General features: G+C 35.8%; 1 protein-coding gene across 50 annotated transcripts in view; it reads right to left on the minus strand.

Annotated features, from left to right (window-relative positions):
• RIMS2 (regulating synaptic membrane exocytosis 2) overlaps positions 1 to 20,582 on the minus strand; it is a 483,861-nt gene that overhangs the window by 164,581 nt on the left and 298,698 nt on the right. For all 50 annotated transcript variants that reach the window (XM_055800464.1, XM_055800455.1, XM_055800475.1 and 47 more), the window contains 2 exons: positions 7,152 to 7,308; positions 2,742 to 2,858 (listed from right to left, as the gene is read on the minus strand). In XM_055800464.1, the coding sequence (XP_055656439.1) occupies positions 2,742 to 2,858; positions 7,152 to 7,308 (274 nt within the window). The remainder of the gene's footprint in view (positions 1 to 2,741; positions 2,859 to 7,151; positions 7,309 to 20,582) is intronic.

Genomic DNA, 20,582 nt, shown 5'->3' on the forward strand with positions numbered 1-20,582 from the left:
TAAAGGCTTGGTGTTTGAAATTAAAATTATCTCAAATTAAATTAAAAAAGTTATGTCTCTTCTTATTTTAAAAATAATTTTATTTTCACTTCTAACTATGCATTCAGTTTTCAAGGAATATTTGCATTGCCATTAGGCCTGAGGTCATTAGACATTTTTGTGTATGGTTTCAACTCGCACCTTAGTGCTATATATCTTAGAGAATTTTATGTTGAATTATCTAGAAAAAGAAGGAAATCATTTTCTTATTCATATTCTCAGTCATATTTTAGCTTAGCAACTGGGCATGTCTACCAGGTTTTCAAAGTTGATTTTTTTCAAATAGCTCAAAGGGATAAATGGACCATGGAAACAATAAACCATCAGAGCTGTGGGAAAGCAAAGTGTGATTTTTTTCAGAGGTAAGTGTGAAACAAAACCAGGATGACAATCAGGGAGATTATAAGCCTATACAAAGTTCAGTTTGTCCACCTCTCCAAAGGGCCTGCAGTTACCAGCCGTTTTCAGAATCAACATCATTAAAGAGTTACTTTAGTGACTTAGTACACACCATTGTTTTTTATTAGGTGGCACAGACAGTATCACAAATATTTACTAACAAAATTTGAAGCCTAATAATCTTTCCTTTCATAAAACCACTGTCAAACTAACAATTAATGTAAAATATGACAAATGTTTGGGAGTAGTGTTTTTCTATTCTCTTGAGTGTTGCCTAAAACCAATATGCTTCAGAAACTGTATATTGCAATAAAGGCATAACTAATCAACAATCTGATTACACAGGCAACCACGCACCCTGTACAATCAGGAGAACTTCTCTGTGTGTTTTGGAAAATACAGTTGACAAACCTGCGTTCAGAGATTCAGAACACACCTAACGAGCAAATACCTATTGATCCAGAATGGTCAAGTGAGAATTCAAAAATCTCATCAACAACGACTTTCTGACATTGTTTTTCTGACACATTCTGAAAAACCAGTTCTCTTTCTCTAAGCCAAGTCAGTCCAGTACAAGTTTTATGATTGAAGTGGTGGGGAAAGATTGTAGTGCTGTACTTCAAGGCACCTTTCACTGCTATGTATTTGTATGGGAGCCAGCAAGCAAACTGGCAGAGTGAACAAACCCGTGAGCATTCGGTAAGGCATACACAAGCTCTAGGGACAAGTTTAGATCCTATTTCAAGAATGACTGGTCTAAAACTCAACATAGTATTGTCCCAAAAGCACTATGTTCTTTTCTTTTAAGGAAATGGCTCAGAATCCTTAAGTTACTGCCTTCTGTCTGAAAATCAGATAGTCTCATGAGCCAACTAAATAGTGTTCTTCTCTCTGTAACTAAAATAGAACCATTAAATAATTTAATGCAAAAAAGACATTCACCTATGAGCTATTATACTTCTAATGAATACAGTTTACATTCTGGATGATAAATACGTGATTGCTTTTCAATATCTTAATTTTTTTTGTCCATTTGACTTTTTTTTGCCAAATTCAATTAGAAATTGCTTGACTAGATCTGCTTTTTGTTTCTTCTTTTGGCACTCTTTTTTCTAACTTACCTAATTAGGAAATTTATTTATTTATTTTCTGAATAATTTTGTCTTACATTCCTTACAACCATTGACAATCATATTAAGTTCTTTTAAGACATATTCACCTTTTCTGGTCAATATTGTTAACAAAAAGCCACGGATTTCTTGAATTCTTTGTACTGCAGCTAGCAACACCAATTATGTGCTTTGATAGTTGAGGAATAACCTGTAATAATAATCTATAAAAGTATTAACTTCAAATTCTAGTGACAGCACTCAGTAAGACTGCAAAATGTATTACTCCCTACTATATGCAACTATGAAGTGGGACAATATCCAGCAGTCATGCCTTTCTGATTATAATGTGCAGGTATAAGAAGCTGGAAGATTTTCAGCATTAAAGGTAAAAAATGTTTTTTCTTTTGATTTTCTGACCTGAAGACAATGAGGTGAGAAAGATCTTATAATTTTTTTTATGTCACAATTAGATCAGCAAAATGAACTACATTAGCCAATTATTGTCTGCAATTCTTTTTTACATCATTCAAATTCATAAAGGCTGTTACAGCTCTGCTCACTCTTTGGGAAATTCCATTAGGCAAAACATTAGTCATGGTAAGATGTGCCTCTAAACACAAAGACCTCGATTTCACTCTAACATACATTGCCATAACCTTCCCCACCACCCCCCCAAGACGGCTCATAAAGTTGAGAAAAGACCAACAGAGTGGTAGAACATACTTTTGTTATGTCCATGAATTGCACTGTATCCAATGGAATAATTACATTAATACTGAGCTGAAACTATTAATTTTTATGCCTCTTTATTCATCAGCAAAAATTACCAAATCTACTGCTAGATCTTTCTAAAGATACTCAGCACTTGAAGAATGTATTAATATAGTACCTACAAATATTTTTATAAAAAAGGACAACTAAGCTATTTGTCTTTTATATTGTAGAATTTCTCATAGATTTTTCAAGTTCTCTTTTGGCAAAGATACACTAACTTGACAGTTTTGTCACCCTTGTGTGCACTGAATATTTTTTAACGTATGTCACGTAACCACTGGATAAATGAGTAGGGAAATGCTCACCTGTGGGATTAGGTAAGTAATTTTGCTATTTACTTTAGTAGCTACCATGCTGAAATAATTCATGTTGATGAGTGTAGACTACAGCTGTTTCTAATTCCAGTCAGATATTTACCTCTCTCTGTCCGGGGAGTAGTGGTCATCTATAACACGGTGTCTATCCATTCGGTTCAGGGTATTGTAATGCGCAGGAGTAGATCGAGTCCCTCGTGGTCCCTGATCCACATTCCGACTAAGGATAAAAGACATCAGATTCTGAGTTCTGGGTGTGTCTGGACCACCACCCCTCACTGGTTTGTGGTTTGTACAATAATGGTTTGTACAAACAATTATTAGCAAACATGGTGGTCATTAGATATGTTAGCTGACCTGTCTTTTGCATACTTTTAAGTAATTTTACATCTCATGGTAAAAACATTTTCTCCTACAGAAAAAGGTGCTAAGTTCAGGCTAGGGATAGGTGTTTTTTTTCTTTTGTTTAATGTTTGTTCTGAAAGTGAGAGGATAACTTTTTTAGTGTTCTTTGTTTGTTTGCTTGTTTAATTTAAAAGGTTAATTTTAGGCAAGATTTCATTAGTCTTTCCAGACTAATACCTTCAAGGAAAATTTCCTTTCTAGCTGAAACATACACTGTGAAGAATCTCCCATGAACTCTTGAGTTTGGCTATACTGTAAACTTGTAAACCATAGTAAGACACAATGAGGACTTCTGGCTGTCATGGCAGAGTGCAGTCTGCTGAAAACATTGTCATCTGAATTAAGTAACAGATGGGTTTTTTGCACTGGAAAGCTTATTCTGTAATCTCACTAGCACAGAAGCTGAAAAAGACAGAACTGTTTAATTGGGTATAAGTAGCACACATAATGCAGGCTCCATTAAAAGCACCAACCACCTTTACAGATTTGCACTGTTTGAGACCAAAGCTTTGTCCATCGATTCAGTTTAACCATTAATACCTACTGATACACACTAACTTCACCACGTCTGCTCTGTTAAACAGATCCATGAGAATAGGAAGATAGAAAGACAACAGTTAACTGTAATAATTATTGGATATCTAAAACATAATTGTTTTGTATATATTTGAAAATAAGTTTGCATGTTTCCCTCCACACAAATTCCAATTTTAGACCAATAAATTCTTCTTCCTCCTCGGTCCTTTCTTGCAGTCTTCTCTAATGTAGGCCGCTTTCTTCTTTTTTTATTTTTTTTTTTTTTATTATTTTTATCCCCCCAATCCCTTATGCCATTCAGTTCCTGCGTCCTTCCTTGTCACTTTGTCTGCCCTTTTGGTACCTGTCATCCTTTTCCTTTATCATTTGCGAGTCCCTGGTTAGTGTTAACCTGTATGTGCAAGCTTCACTGTCACTGCCATGTTGCTGTTTATTTCTGCATATAAGTGCTATGAAGATGTTGCACTACACATAAACATTTGCCTTCAGCTCTACCTCATTTCTCATTAAGCATTTCTCCACTCTGGCTTTCATAAAGCCAAATAAAAAGTTTAGTCTGGCCAGTAAACTTTACATTTGCCATATTAAAAGTTACTATAATTCTGCCTTTTACTCTTTCTTGAAACTGCTTCTATTTTAACCCCCATATTTATATCAAGATGATAGAAAACCTAGTATAGCCCTTACCCTGCCATTGGACTTTCTCATGTATATTTGTGCTCTAAAATGGACATTGACAGGGCTCCTCTGCTGCTTTTAGTTAACTGTTAACAGTATTCCCAACAACCAATTTTCACTACTACTTTCTGAATTCTAGTTTCTGCCTGATCCTTTTCCTCAGGGTCTCTCCTTTTGTTCAGGTTTCAAAAAATTAAAATATAACTTGATTTTTTTTTCTGTCTATAGCATTATCGTCTTATTTTATTATTTTTTTCTTTTGACTTCAATATTTAAGCCTTCTCAAGGTGTCACTTCTTTGCAAAGCTTCCCAGAGATCTGACTTTTGCTGTCTGCCCAATCAGAACTCCTGTCTAAAATCTGATTATAAACCTTAGTCCTGAAAACTCAGTACCATCCTGCCTGTGCAAATCACTTTCAATAAGATTGTGTTATTGCTTTATTGTTCTAAATAAATTATTTCTTCTTTAAATTTCTGTATTATATCCAATTCCGACTTCATGCTGCTTTTTAACATCCTACACAACTGTACTTCTGCTTCAAAGTGTTACCACTATTTCAATTCTCTTTCACTCTGCTAAGAATGCTTTTGTCAGCCAGATTCACTATTTGACAGAAAATGACATACTTTCTCCAATTAAACTTGTTCTATAAGAAAAGTTGCTTTCACAACATATGTCTTCACTCCTTTAGAACTTTCTTGCAGTTGACAGAACATGTATAGAGCAACCAGATAACAAGTAACAGGTGAAAAGGTGTAATTGCAGGTGGTGATAGTAGAGAATAACGAGCCTTCCACTAGATTTACCACATCATCTCAGCCTAATCACTTTCTGCAGTTACCTTCATCTCGCTTTTTTCAAATGCACAGTCTTAGAAAAACCTAAACATGATGCTGTTCAGTACCTGCCACAGTCTAAACTGCATTCTGATCTACAGAGAGAATAACAATCTATTTATTACCTGAAAACATTACAGGAGCAGTAACAATTTCCTGTCAGCTGCTATGTAATGTGGCTTTGGTGGAGTTTATCACCCAAATCTGGTAGAAGGACTGAGACTGCAAAATGACTTCTAAGCTATAACTCTGACTTACACTTCTGTGGCCCAAGAACTGCCTGTATTGGCATCAATCAGTAACTGGGAGATCTCTGGGTATGCAGCATGCTTACTACAGCTAGAACAGGTCTATAAACTGTACACGTATAGCAACTAAACATGGTGCAAATGTGATTAATAATGCTTATAGCTTTGCCAAGTACACCTGGATTTTTATTAGAATTAAAAAAGTACATTTCTGTAACCCAAGGATTATCCTTCTTTTCTACAAACTCTCAGGTGCTGGCAACCCAGTTCTCTGGGCTTGACAATTCCTCAAAGAAATGATTTGCTGTGTGGGCAGGGAAACATTAGATAAATAATGCGTTTGATTGTGACATTATAGGAAACAGCTGAAACATTTTTCTCTGTAAGTTCAAAATTATGTTTAAAAATTCAGGTTTAGGAAACTCAGGAGGCAAGAAACATTTCATACATGTGAAGAAATACAAAACCACAGGAAAATGAAAAGGTTTTTCAATGGTGTTAGACAAGTGTTAATTACTAGCTTGGGTAACAAGCCAAATGCACATACACGCACTCACACACAAAACCAGAAATGCACACACAAAGAGATTTTTCTTTTGCTCACATGTATGTCTACATCCAAGACAAATAAACCCAGGAGAGTTGGCACAGGCAAATACTTAGACTGAAATCAGTATAGTAGAAATCTGAGGAGGCCCCTCTGTGTCTACTGTTTCTGTTTCATTCAAAGTTAGGCTGTATTTACATACAGGTTTAGGTTTCAAGTAGAAACTTACAGTTTCTGCCTTTTAGCTGTCTGTGACGATATGAGATAATTTGGGATCCTAATACCTCACTAATGCAAAAGCATATCGTTTAGTCTGTTAGAGGAAATTGTAAGTAAACTCCTAAGTGAGAGAATATGAAAGCAAGAGAATTTTAAGCTAACATAAAGAACAAAGATAACAGAAAAGAAAGCAGAACACAAGAGAATCAGAATGGCTATAGAAGAAAGGGACAGACACATGTACCTGACAGAAAATACTAGCTACCAGATCTTTAGTATTCAACAGGAATGGTGAACATTATGGGCAAAGAAAAGAACTTCCTCTTTTATTCCAGCTGAATTACATCAGCTGGAAACCTACCCATACATAGTGACAAAATGTTAGAAAACAGGCTTCATTCCCCTTTACATCTATCCTTCTGCCTTCTCTTAACAAAACTTACCCGTGCAGGAAAATTCTTATTTCTGGCTTGAACACTATATTCAACCAAGTAGTAGTTATTACCCAAAATGGCTAGCTTTTGGAAGAAATGTCCTGATCTTTGGTTCACAAGATAAACAGTTATCAGAGGCCTTATAAGATGAAGAGTTGATATTTTTCAGTATAAAATTGTATGTGTGTCAATTTATTCTCAATGTATTAAAAGTTTGAAAAGAACAGTAGAAAAGGCAGGAAGTATGGCTCTCCCAGAACCTTAATTCTACACAGACAAAAAGGTTGAAAACAGCTACTGACAAATGAATGCTAAGAAAATGTCAAACCATCACATGCTATAAAACATGGCACCTTCTAAATAGCTCTTGAAAAAGGAAAATATGGAGAAACATTTTTCTTTCCTTAGATTGGAATGTATTGATGAAAAATAACACAATATCAGGTGAATTTTTGCACAGTAATGTATAAATTCAGTATAACGTAAAAAAAATACTACCAGCTTTACATTATTTCATAAGATCTAGCTAATTCACTGCCATTTTGAAAGTCTGAAGATTCTTTCCAGTATTGTTACAGGATCAACACCGCATTAAATAACAGTTTACCTTTGTGGGGGAGGGACACTGGGAGACCATGATCTAGTCCGTCCTATACTATCTCCACGGTGAGGGGACCCTGATCGAGAGCAATGATTAGATGACATAACTTGTTCTGGCACTGATAGCGTTGAACTTTGAAGATCTCTCCCATTATGTCGATAATCTAAAAAGAAATGCAAATATTCAATGAATCTGAAATTGCACTTTTTCATTTGCCACCACATCTGTAGTATTTAGAAGCATGACAAAAGGCAGAATTTGATCCAAATGGTACCATGTCATCTTCTTGGGTTTTGAAATAAAAAATACATATGTAAAATTGATTCCTGTTGTTACGCTTAATTTAAATACAGCTATAGTTTCTGGAGTTATATTTTGAAAGTATCGAAATAAATTGCCATGCACCAAACTGGGAATTTATAATAATCAAAATATCCAAATTTACCATTTATTTGTGGTCAATATGAGACACAATAATAAACCTAATAAAACTGAATTTTCCCCTTGGAATAGCATAAAGAATTGTTTATTGCATATATAATTAAAGTTGTAGTGTAACAATTGAACATAACATACTTGAAATAGAAATGTCCACAATTAAAAACTACTCCAAAGTTCAGTTTAAAAATCTGGGAAACTACTATGGTGTTAAATCCAGAGTTTGGGTTCAAGAAAGATTTGTATTTCAGAAAAAAGTAACCATGACTCCACGACATCGATTTCGCTCCCAATGTTCTGAACTTAAACTTGAATCCTCCACAAATATATGAGCTAAGGCCATGCAGACACATGCTAACATCTTGGACCTAAATTTGAATTGGGATAATAGAAGGCACAACTTGCCTAAGCAAAAGCCTTTCCAGTTTAAATAGCTTAAAAGGCTACCACATGGACATTTCACACAGGCCTTTGAGAAAAATCATTTTAGAAAGCTGAATGTATTGAAGTGACTGTCTGCATCTAATTCAAAAAGTTAAATTCACTGTCTCAGGGTACTATACTCTCTGTGAAAAAAAGATGCTAGATATACACCGATTTCAAAGAAGTTTCCACAAATTTTGTGATGATCAAATTAATATATGATGATAAGAGATGGAAGAATTGCAAATCTTAATCTGATGATAGTGTTTTGCAGAAATAGGTCTTCAGACAGCTCCTGGTGGCTATGCCAACTGATATAACTGACTTTTTGTTCCGAGGACAGTAACCAACTAAGAATATTTAGAGAGATCCACCTGGCACTGGAAAAATTCTGGCTCATAAAAGTGTAAATCTTTTCCCATGGGAATTTTCTGAAAGTCCAGGAGTATTTGGTCTTCTACTCCAGACTGTTCTTCCTGGAAAATGTTCAGTAAGCACCTAAGCAAAACCTCATTAATTCATACCATTTTATGGTTCCAAGAATGTTCAATACTTGCAACTGAGTATTCATATTTACTGTGTGGCCTTAGGACCAAGGATATATGTGAAACACTAACTCATGAATAACTTCTTCCTCCTATATTTAGGAGCAAGCTGCTTTTTGTGTGTCTGTCTGTGTGTACATATGGGGAAAAATAGTACATCATTATTACATTACATTAATATGACAATGTCGAGGATCACATACTCTCTCCCCGCTTCAAAGCAATCAAGTCACGTTATGTGTAGTCACAGCTGAGAGTCAGTAATAAACTACAGAATTTTATCCCATCTGTGAAGTACACTTATTAGCATACACACTGATAAAAATTGTAAGGAGCAGTGCAACACAGTTCTGGCTGAAATCACCAAAGGAGGCACAGGGGGAATTTTATCTATGTTTGAAACAGGGTGTTTTCCACTAACCAGTAAAGTATAGATGTCTGAATAAATTTTTTGTAAGTCAGTCTGGAAATCAATAGACTAGAATTCTTTTTCTTTCTCTAAGAGAAAAAGTTAAAGTAGCAGCTGGAAGCTCAATAATATTAAGATAAAAATTTTAACAAAGCAATAACAAATTTCTTAATTAAGCAAATCCTTGAGATATTTGCCAGTTTTATACACTAACAAATATTGTCCTCAATAAAAAAATAATGCACAGTGAACTACTTAATAAAATCAGCATTTCTAGAGAAAGCGGGGAAAAGACATACACGTTAGTTATTTTAATTTCCCCAGAAGCAGAAAGAACATGAAATGCACTGCAGAGCACAGAGAGGCAGGAAAATGAAGAGGATCATTTTGCAGGTTCTTTGAAGACTCTGGATAAGATGTCACCAAAAAATCTCTACAGGTAAGAAACTGGCAACCAAGGGAATGCAAGACACTTGTGAGGAGCTTTGTAGACCACTATCTGCTGCCCCACAGAGCAGAAGAGCTATAAGCAATTCTGAGAGTTAAGACCACAAGTGAGAGCTCTGCAGACTGCTTTTGGATAGACTAGAAATGTACTGAATCCATGAGCAGTTATTATGCTATGATATGATACCATATAATGAAATAAAACAATACCCCAAATCCATATTTTCTGCAGAGAAGCCCAACCGAAATAGGGACAATTCACAAAGGCTTGGGTTTTGACTATGACAATAGGTGATTACTTGCAAACAGCATCCTTACAATATAACCCACATTTTTTTCTAATTTCACAATGAACAACTTATTCTGACCATGTTTAATATTTTCATTTAAAACTGAAAACTCTGAAAAAGGCTTATCAGTTATTTTTGCTGATTATATTAATTGAAAAGTGTTGTAAGTAGCAATAAGAAATAAACTAATTTCTAAAGATAGTCTTAAAGTGGCAAGAAGATTTTAAACTTTAAAATACAAATTGATAGAATTGGGGAGAATAGAAAGGCATCATCTGAAAACGTATTGTACTGGGTTTGCATGGCAAGGTTTTTGTAGTGGGGGGCTACAGGGGTGGCTTCTGTGAGAGGCTGCCAGAAGCTTGTCCAACAGAGCCCATGCCAGCCGGCTCCGAGACCCCTGGCCAATCCCAAGCCCATCAGCGATGGTGGTAGCACCTCTGGGATAACGTGTTCAAGAAGGAGAAAAAAATAGTGCAACAGCAATTGCAGACAGAGAGAGGAATAAGAATATGTGAGAGGAGGCCATTTCCAGGCACCAAAGCAGAGGTTCCCCCCAGCCCGTGGTGCAGCCCCCGGTGCGGCAGGCTGTGCCCCTCAGCCCAGGGAGGTCCATGCTGGAGCAGATCCCCACGTGCAGCCCGTGCAGGACCCCGCGCCGGAGCAGGTGGGTGCCCGAAGGCGGCTGTGAGCCCATGGGCAGCCCACGCTGGAGCAGCTCCTGGCAGGACCTGTGGCCCCATGGCGAGGAGCCCCGGCTGGGGCAGGGCTGCTGGCCGGGCTGTGACCCCGCGGGGACCCACGCTGGGTCCCTCGCCATGGGTTGCCAGGCCAGGGGAAGGACTCGTGTTGGAGAAGTTTGTGTAGGACTTGTCCCATGGGAGGGACCCAGGCTGGAGTGGGGCAGAGTGTGAGGAGCCTCCCCCTGAGGAGGAAGGAGCAGCAGAGGCAGCATCTGACCACAGCCCCATTCCCCATCCCTCTCTGCTGCTGCAGGAAGAAGGTAGAGAAAATCTGGAGTAAAGCTAAGCCTGAGAAGAAGAGTGGGGTGGAGGAAGGTGGTTTTGAGATTTGGTTTTATTGCTTATTATCCTACTCTGATTTGGTTGGTTATAAATTAAATTAATGTACTCAAGTCTATTTGTCCTCTGATGGTAGCTGGTGACTGATCTCTCCCTGTCCTTATCTCAACCCACAAGCCTTTTGTTAGATTTTCTCTCCCCTGTCCAGTTGAGGAGGGGAGCAATAGCTTTGGTGGGCACCTGGCATCCAACCATGGTCAACCCACCACACATAAGTAAACAGCAAGTTATTATGAACTTATATATGATGAAATAAAAAAACCCCAAGATTTTCAGTACAAGTACACATGACAGAGTAATGTCTATTGTTATCCTAATAACCCATATCTGTAGATATCAAAAACACAGAGATAGTTCTTGGTATTCTGCACACATATTTGTAACATTTGGAGATGAAAAACATGAGGAGCAGTAGTATGAAGAAATTGGAAAATCCTTTAAAAGAGAATCTACCATTTAAATCAGCAGTTTTATAAAATATTTGGCAAGTACACACACCAAAGCACAAAAGGAATGAGCAATAGCACAATGTATTCTACCTAAATGAACATAGTGAAGGGCAAGGAATTCAATTAACAAAACACCAACAAAATCCTACTCTGTCTAAAAAATTCCCCTAAGTGAGTACTAGTAAATCAAAATATTTAAATTTATTATATCTGTATACATCAACAAATTAATTACTTTGAAACAAAAAGCCTCCTCCAACTCTAACTTATTATTGTAGTTGACCGCTTCCACATTATTATTGCAATAAATTAAAATACATGACTAATTAAATTGTTGAGTATAATTCTGATCAGAAAGTGGTTAATATTAAATTGGAAGTAGACATGCAACGCTTTCTGGTAACTAATACTGGTAGTGCTTCCTTATAACAATTTTAAAAGGCAGAAACTATCATCACTCCTAATACTTTTTCATTAACAAAACTAGATATGCTAGCTGCATTCAAAGAAACAGATTAATGTTGTCTATGCTTTGTTGCCAGAAAATAAACCTCAAAATTTATAATTAATTTACTGAAAACAAAACTACTATACTTACGAACTTTTATTTTGCCAGCAGGTCACACTGCAAAATAGCAGTTTCAGTAAGGCAACCCACTAATATGAGTGAAGTCCAAAGTCATCCTTCAGTTTTATAGAGCTGATGTAGTGCTCTGCCTTATCTCACTAGCTAGCAGTCAAAGCAACATAGAACGCTGTCTCATACTGAAAAGAACCGTATCAGATTTTCACAGAACACAACTTTCTGTGACTATTGGTAGAATTTAATACTTTTATTCTATAAAGTTGCAATACGAGAAAATATTAATATGTGTTTAAGGTGGAGAGAAAGGTGTTTAAGGACAGATCCAGTAAGGTTCTTAGGCTTCTTGAGTATAGTTATTATGAATCCAGTATTTTACAGCCAGAACAAAATCTAATCTGTAAAGGAAAATATTTAAACTGCATGAATGCATGAGGAAAGTCAGGTATTTCAGAAAAACAATACAAAAAGCTACACGTTTATACAGCCACGTAGATAGAGCTCACAGAAGATGCATGTTTTGGACTTAGGTGCCAAAATCAAGGATGCAAGGAGGATGCTTCCATCCACTCAGGATACAAAGCCCTGCATGTTCTCCTGACATTATGTATCTTAGAGTCTTTTTTAAAAGGATCGAATAGGGATAAAATAAAAACTGTTTTTTCATTTTCTGGGAATCTAAGAAAACTGCTAGGCTTATGTAGGAGCTAGCCAACTAGTCACTCAGACTATGCCAGTTCTGAGAAACACTTTCAAAGAAAATAAATTATAATCAAATACAAAATTTTCAGATCCAAAAGGTAAGAGCTTAGAAAGTTTCTTGATCAGTTCTGGACTTAAGCAAGTCTGCCTAAAGCCACCTTTGGCAGATCAGATAATTCAGAGTTACAGTATCTGTCTTGAAGGCACTTAGTCTCCATATATCACAGTTTGATCATTCATTGGTCTTCAAGTCTTTATATTTATTTAAAGGCAAGCTTTCCTTATTTATGTGGAGAAAACTTTTGAAGTATTGGATTTTTTATTAAAATTCTCATTTTTTTTTTATTTACTGTTTTATTTTTGTGTTAAATGCAGATTTCCAAGCTTCAGGGCTAGTATGATATTTATTTTACTTTCTAAACATAGATATCAGAACAACATAGTTAAAAGGAAAGTATAGTTCATTATATCTTTTCTTTTTTATCATGACCATTACCGTTCTGGAATGAAATTTGTGTTTGAATCACAGAGACAGCACACACTGTGTGCCCAGCCAGTGGGATGCACCATGTCTTTATGCCACCTATTCACTGATTTTTATCTCCAGCTGAAACCAGATGAAAAAGATAGCCCATACTAGACTCTACCTTGAGACTTCAACTGGTATGAAATTTCAACCCAAAATTCGGAAAGTCTAAGAAACCACCTTGGATACAGTGGGATACGGCAGGAATGTAAAAAGTACCTGAGAATTTTTTTTTCAAATGAACCTCACAAGATTAAATATATCGAGACTCTGCTGATACTGAAATAATTGATGCAATCATCTTTCACTTGTTCATACTTTCATTGAATTTCAGTGGATTTTATTGCAATTACTATTTACCAAACAAAATACTTCTGTATATAGGAAATTTGTGCCTTTCATTGACACATGAGCTTCAGAGGAAAGACAAGCAATCTGTGCCTGCAGCCACAAGAGATGCAGAGAAAGCAATGGGCCAGCTCCTCAGTTACAAAGCTTCAGGAACAAAGCTTACTTGGGAGGCTTAACAGCATGCCTAGCACCAATCCATATACCCCAGAAGCAGCCAAACTGTAATAAATATGTTCGGCAATCAACACTGGAGTTCTAAATCCCCAACAGACTTTAAAGCTGCTATTGGTGATTGATTGACCATAGGATATGAAGTGGTAACTTTGGTACTCCTAACTTGAGAATTTAATTCTCTTTAGAACATGACTGGCTTTGCATGTCCAGGAGTTGAAACATTCATGTCTCTCTCAAGACAGGTGACATTCAAAAAATTATGGTGACGTTCTCGATTGGAAAAGGTAGGATTTAACTTCCAATTTCAAAAATTTTACATGTCCTGGAAATAAGGTTAGAGAAAGAAAGTAAAAATATTTTCCTGTAGAAATAAATTATAGACAGTAAAAACAGGTCATAAGCGCAACTTGACCAAGAAGCTGTTATTGAGCAAAGCAGATGATAGCTATTTATAGCAGTAGTAAAAATAGATTAAACATTGGAATCTGCTTGCAGCTATAAATATTAAGCCATTACCATAGAATCAAAGGCTCTATAACTATGGCAAGCCTCTTAAATCACTACACAGAGCACACAGAACCTGATAATCAGTGCAGAGATAATCAGCGATAAACAATTGTGAGCTGCGGACACTTAAAAAATGGGCACATGACAAAGATAACTGCAATGCCACCACCCTTTTTTTCATAGGAGGGTTTCATTAAAAACTATGATACACATCAAATGAGGGATTTTACAAGGCACGCTAAACATAGCTTCCTCTGAGCAGGTTTTAATTTTCTCTGTTTTAGGAAAGAATATTAATACATTTGACTTTAAGCATTCACACACACAGTATGACTGTACTTTGCTAATATTATGCTATGCAGCATACATGTTCAGCAGATACTAGTATTAATGAGCTGTTACAAAATTTAGAAGCTTTCAGGCACAAAATTACAGAAAATCACAAACTTCCAAATATGAGGTTCACATCAACAGCACTAAAATAACTCTAAGAAAAACCAACTAAAAAGTACTAATCAAGTTTTTAATTTAGATCTCTTGCTGTTTGATTAACTTGCAAGAATTTTTTTGTATGAAAATTGTTCTAAAAAAGCAATTCATCACAGGCAAAATAATTGCATTGTTTCAGACATTGATGCTAAGTGGCATTTTCTCCACTTTAACAACTGTACTTGATTGAGGCATCAAGCTCTCTCTTTATTAGATATTTAATTTTTAACACTCACTGTGGTTGGGCTTAGAACAAGCATTAATTAAAACAATTATAATCAAATTGCCACAAATACTTAACATACCTAGATTTCACACATGGGCACTTTGGTGACAGTTCAGTTCTTTTATGTGCACAGCTTCTATGGTGATTTGAACATCTAAATGCAGAACTTTTATGTCCTCAGAAAAAGTGCTGACAGTAACTGCTCAAATAAATTGAATTGTTGATACCTGAATAGTTTATAGATTGAAGATACATTATGCACAGGTTACCTTTTTTGCATCCAAATGTTATGCTACAAATATGGGAAGAATTAATCTACAATGAAAGGAACCAGAAAACATTACAGTAGGAACAACAAATTACTTGCTACATAGTTACTCACTCAAAAGGTGTTTTTAGCTCTACTGCACTAATGTGTGGGCCCATTACACTTGAGACAATTCTTTTGATCGTTAATGTGTATGAAGAGCATTCCCATACAGTAATAAATCAGAGCTTGCTGCATTTTCAGTGCTGTCCCTACACTCAGTATGATGTACAAAGCTTCAAAAACCACAGTAACTATACATCTGTATTTCTTCTCATTTTAGTACTTGTCCCTCATTTTAGTACTTGTCCATTTATATTTTCTGCTGTCCAAGCAAGTCCCCCAAATTAGCTTCCTCTTGACACTGTCAATTAGAATTTATCAGTCCTTTCACAGAATATTTCCTTAGAAGTGCTCATTACCACATTTGTAATTTATCCCAACTAGGCTTTCCCTTATGTGTTTCTCAATGTATGTATATATTCTTATATTCAACATATGTCAATGTGTGCTTATGTATCCATCAAGAGACTCTCTGATAGGAATGCAACTTCTTTGCAGCTTTCCAGTATGTTAGACGCCTTCGTCACTCTGTGGGTATGAGGACTGTAGCAGAACATGAATTAACACACTGAGTTCATATTTGCTTAACTTTACTCAAAGAAGAGAAGGCTGCTGGTAATTACTGATAATCTGAAAGTAAAACTTCAATGTATTTACATCTTTACTTTCACAGTGGAGTGATACAGCTTATATTTAGGAATGTAAAACTAGTTTTTTAAAATAATGTATTCATTGAGAGAATTTGAAGAGAGATGTTTTTTGAACTGAGAAAATGATACTAAAGATATTTTTTTAAAAAAATAGTAAAAGTATTACTAAACTTTGCCTTTGACACATTAAAAATGAAACTTAAAATACAAGGAAAAGCTTGAAGGATGATAACAAAAATTCCTGTGTTAAGAACTGTAGGCATAAAGTTGTAAATAATATACACCTCATTTGTTTAAAAGCAAGGAAAATGACCCCTTGACCTAAGGAGTAAACATAAGGACAATTTTAATATTGCTTGAATTTCACTTCCAAATTTGGGGGCAATTTTCAAGACACATAAACCCTAAACTACTTGTTACTCAAGGAAGAACCCACAAGCAGGGTGGAGCCTGAGAATGGATATCAACATATAATAAAATTAAAAGCTTGTCAATGTTTATATCTGTAGTTACTAGGCTTTTGGGACACTACAGACTCCCATTTAGGGCTAGCTGGTGACCTACAATGAAATCCTTTATTTCAGTAGCAGTAGAAGTCAGCCAATCTATGTACTAATGCTGTAAGATGTCTTTCAATGGGCAGTTGATTTCAAACTGTAACCAAGGCATTTGTGTGTTCTGTATCTGCTCTGAGCAACAATCACCAACAGGATCCAGGTACAAAAATTCAGTTCATATTATCAGCAAATAGACAGAAGGACTTTTGTTTCCTCTGCAGAGAAGGCTGCTACATGATGGTGAAAGAATTATTTTGAACAAAGAACTCCTCAGGTGTTTTGAGAAGTGAAGCAAAAATTAGTAATTGTTTTTCATTCTTCTTCAAACACAGAACCATTATTGTAGGTTCAAAAAGAATTTCTTTACTGGTTGTTACTATTTTTTCTAATCTAGTTGGCTCTAACTATCCTCTGAATAAATATCTTATTTGTATTCTTATTTGCTCCTGAAACATCTTGCTATCTTTTGCACAATCAGAAAAACTTATCACTATAAATATTTTTCTTCTCAAGGCTGGAGACTGCATTCTTTTACTTGGAAAAGCTCTTCTCTGCAGAGACTTGCAATGCAGTTTATGCAGAATTCACTGCCTTACGTTCTTCCAGGATTCATCTGTTGAAACGTATCTCAGATTACAAGTGTTTCATAAAATGATATAGTGCAGATGAGATATGGGTGTAGGGCTGAATCTTAAGCATTAATATCTCACTTAATAATTTATATTACAACAATGATAAGTGAGATTTTTTATGGTTAAATGGTCTTGACAATACACGTGTCTCTGTTCATAAAGTCAGGTTCAGTAGGTTACTTGTACTCAGCAGGTTACAGCAGGTTCAACATACACTAAAAGGAAGTACCTGGGAAGAAAACTAGAAATTATAGCCTATATTCAATGAACTTCCTTTACTGTAATGCCCATTCAACTTTGGTCAATAGAAAGAAAAAAAACAACATCCTGCTTTTCATTGAATTGTATTTAGTGTTATGGTAATTTAAATGGTGTTTTGTAAAGTGCTGTGTATTTTTTCTAAAATCAATATAAAGATACTATATTGCTTTTATCAATAAGCACATAAAAGCATTTTAAGGGGTATGTGAAGATGCTGATGTGCTTCCACACAGAACTGCTGATGATAGATAGGCAAGTTTATAAGGGCCAAAGTGTTCATGACAGCAGAATGAATGCTTTAAATGATTTGAAGGCTAAGTACAAGCAAACTAAAACACAAATCCAGAACTACTAGTGCCTCTCCTTCTGCTGTCTTGTGCTAAGATTAAATCCAGCAGGGATGAGATATAATAGGGATTCTGTTCTATGTTTTTGATCCCAATGAAATGAATGTATATTGTACATGAATAGAGCTATTTTAAAATCTTGTCAAAATCACTTTTGCATACTTTTTAAAATACATAATATGTTATAACCCTTTCTGACAGTAGCTGGCATAGAACACACATAACACCAGAAAAAAAAAAACACCTGAAGTTTGTAACCTGCTTTATCATTATTTTCTTAAAAGCCTTCCCTGTTGACTGAAAAAACACGCTCTGTTATAAAAATGAAATTTATTGAGTCTAAGTAGGATAAAATCAAAGCCACCAGAAGTGATAGCTTTTATGAATATTTTTTCCAAGAGATGTTCCAACTTTTTGTGAAAAAGAAAAGAATTGTTTAGTAAATAGACGTAATTTAAGCATTTTATCACCAGGAAATTAAATTAGCCTATCCAAAGTACCACAGCAGTGAGAAACAGCAACTGCAGATATATTAAAAATAGATGATGATGCAATGGACTGTCCCTTATAAAGTTCCCTCTGTTTTAGCAAATACAATCTAACACAATCTTGCTTACAGATGTACATTAAGCAAGATCTTCCAATGTTGGATTTCTACCTATCACCAGCTTATCCAAAGATGAAGTCAATTGACCTTATGGGACCAATACCAGAGAAGCTACACAGAAAGGTGTTGTGGAGAAAATCTCTTTCAATCAGAAACATGGCCAAGCCAGACAGCATATGTCTTTCAATGAACTATAAATAAATACATCATGAGATCAAGAAAGGTCCATGGATTTCACGAAATCATAGAATCACAGAATCATAGAATGATTTGGGTTGGAAAGGACCTTTAAAGGTCAAGTCCACTGTTTTGAATAAAAGTAAATTAAAGAGGAACCAAAGGGAATTCTTGCTCTTATTAAAAGTTTCTGGAGTTTAGTTTGCAGGTCCAATATTTTGAATAAGCATTAATTTTATGGAAAGGATCACTGAGAGTACCCAACATATGTTAGCAAACAAACATGATGTGCTAGAGTAATTACATGGCAGAAGGAAAAAGAGCAAAGTGAAGTGTCATGTTAAATAAAACCTGAAACACAAAATGAAAGAACTGGGGTAAGTAAGATAGAAAGAAAACAACGAGAAACAAATGGCTTCGTGCAAAGAAAGTATATATTTAATTCAAGATTGTGATGAGTTTGCAAATTAATAGAAGAACCTTAAATGAGAGAAGGATGTGGATGGTAAGACAAGGCAAGGATAAATCAAAGGACTTGCAAACATAGTTATAGCAGCACAAAGGTAGGCAAGAAATAAATATTTAAAAACCAAAAGAACATCAAACTTTCCCACCCACACAGCCAGCCTGAATTAAAATGCATCTACTGTGTAGAATTGTCAGCAGAAATCCAAAAGTTAAAAGATCCTAAAGGAACTAAAGGTACATCAAAAAAAGCTCAGGTAAGGGAAGTAGACTCATTCACTGAACTGTAAAGACCATAACATTTCAAGTTGACAAAAGAGGAGTTTATAAAATCATAAAATTGTAAATCTAGGTGTTTCACAAGAATCCCACTGTTGTTCAAGCACCTGGTAAAACTTCTGTAAAACTTGGTACCTTTTCCCAGGACAATAAAAAGATTTCAGTTTCAAAATGGCATCATACTGGGCTCTCTAAATGTATACCATCAAACCCCCTTTTATCCTTCTTTTATTATTACATTCCAAAGTTAGGTTGATATATTTCTAATTTAACTGACAACAGGAATATGAAAATCCTTCCCTTTGGAAGGACAGGTGATCTGAAAGCCTCAGTGACTATGAAGCACATAGAGAAAGCTAACCATCCTAAGACTGAAAGTACCAGTAAGTAGAAACAAGGGACTTCTAAGGATCACTGCCTTTCTGGTTCCAGCACCTCACACAACTCTGGCTACGTATCCTTCCTGTCTTCTGACTGTATAAAGCAAACAGGGGGGTGGGAATATACCAAGTGATCCTAAATATCCTTCTAATTAAAGTATTAATCTGAAAACTGAGCCTAACACTGTTTGAAGGTAAACGATCTAAGGAAAATAGATGTTTTAGTGGTCTTCCATCCACAACATTCATTCAGTTTACAGTAAAATTGCTGGAGCCTTAGAGTAGCGCGAAACCTCTGAGGAGAGGTAACAAAAATGTGAATGCTCATGCAGTAAAGAAAAAAATAATCCTTTGGGATACAATGAGTTTTACTGTGGAATATCTGCAAGGTTAGATTGTTCCAACATGAACAAGGACAACTTGCCCTTAAAAATGTCTGCTTTCTAGATACTCTAGCAAAAGACCTACAATGAACCACAGCCAATAAACATGCCAACAATAAGATTTTCCTTGGTAGTAGCACAAAGTCTGTACAACATTGTTAGTTAAAAAAGGGGCTTCTTCATAAAATTTACATGATGTTTAATAATAATAATAAAAAAAAAAAATCCATTATCCCATTTTCCCAGCAAGCACAAGACTTATGGCAAGGGAATAGCAGGGTTAAAAATTAAGTGGAGTGTAAGAGATAACCATAAAATATCTGGAAATACAGGGCTGACTATATGACAACACAGAAATGCATCTGAGCTCAGACTGGTACCAGTTTTTTAAGACAGGGCTGTATAAACTCAATAAATTAGGTACCTCGCTAAATGTTTGGATTTATCAATATTTGGCTGCACCCCATCTTACAATATCCAGGATTGCTTATTCTACCTCCTTTCCTACATCTTATCTCCAGGCTTAGCTGTATTCCTTTGGCTCCTGTTTCCTACATACCCTTCCTTAGCCTGCCAGCAGCATGTAGTATACCTTGCATAAAATTTGCACATATGCTGCCGGGTGGCTGCGTGGCAGGAATATGTTTTGACTAACCAGCTGATCATGGTCTTACAACTGCTGCATAGA

Source organism: Falco peregrinus, chromosome 3 (genome assembly GCF_023634155.1).
Source record: "Falco peregrinus isolate bFalPer1 chromosome 3, bFalPer1.pri, whole genome shotgun sequence".
Lineage (NCBI taxonomy): Eukaryota > Metazoa > Chordata > Aves > Falconiformes > Falconidae > Falco > Falco peregrinus.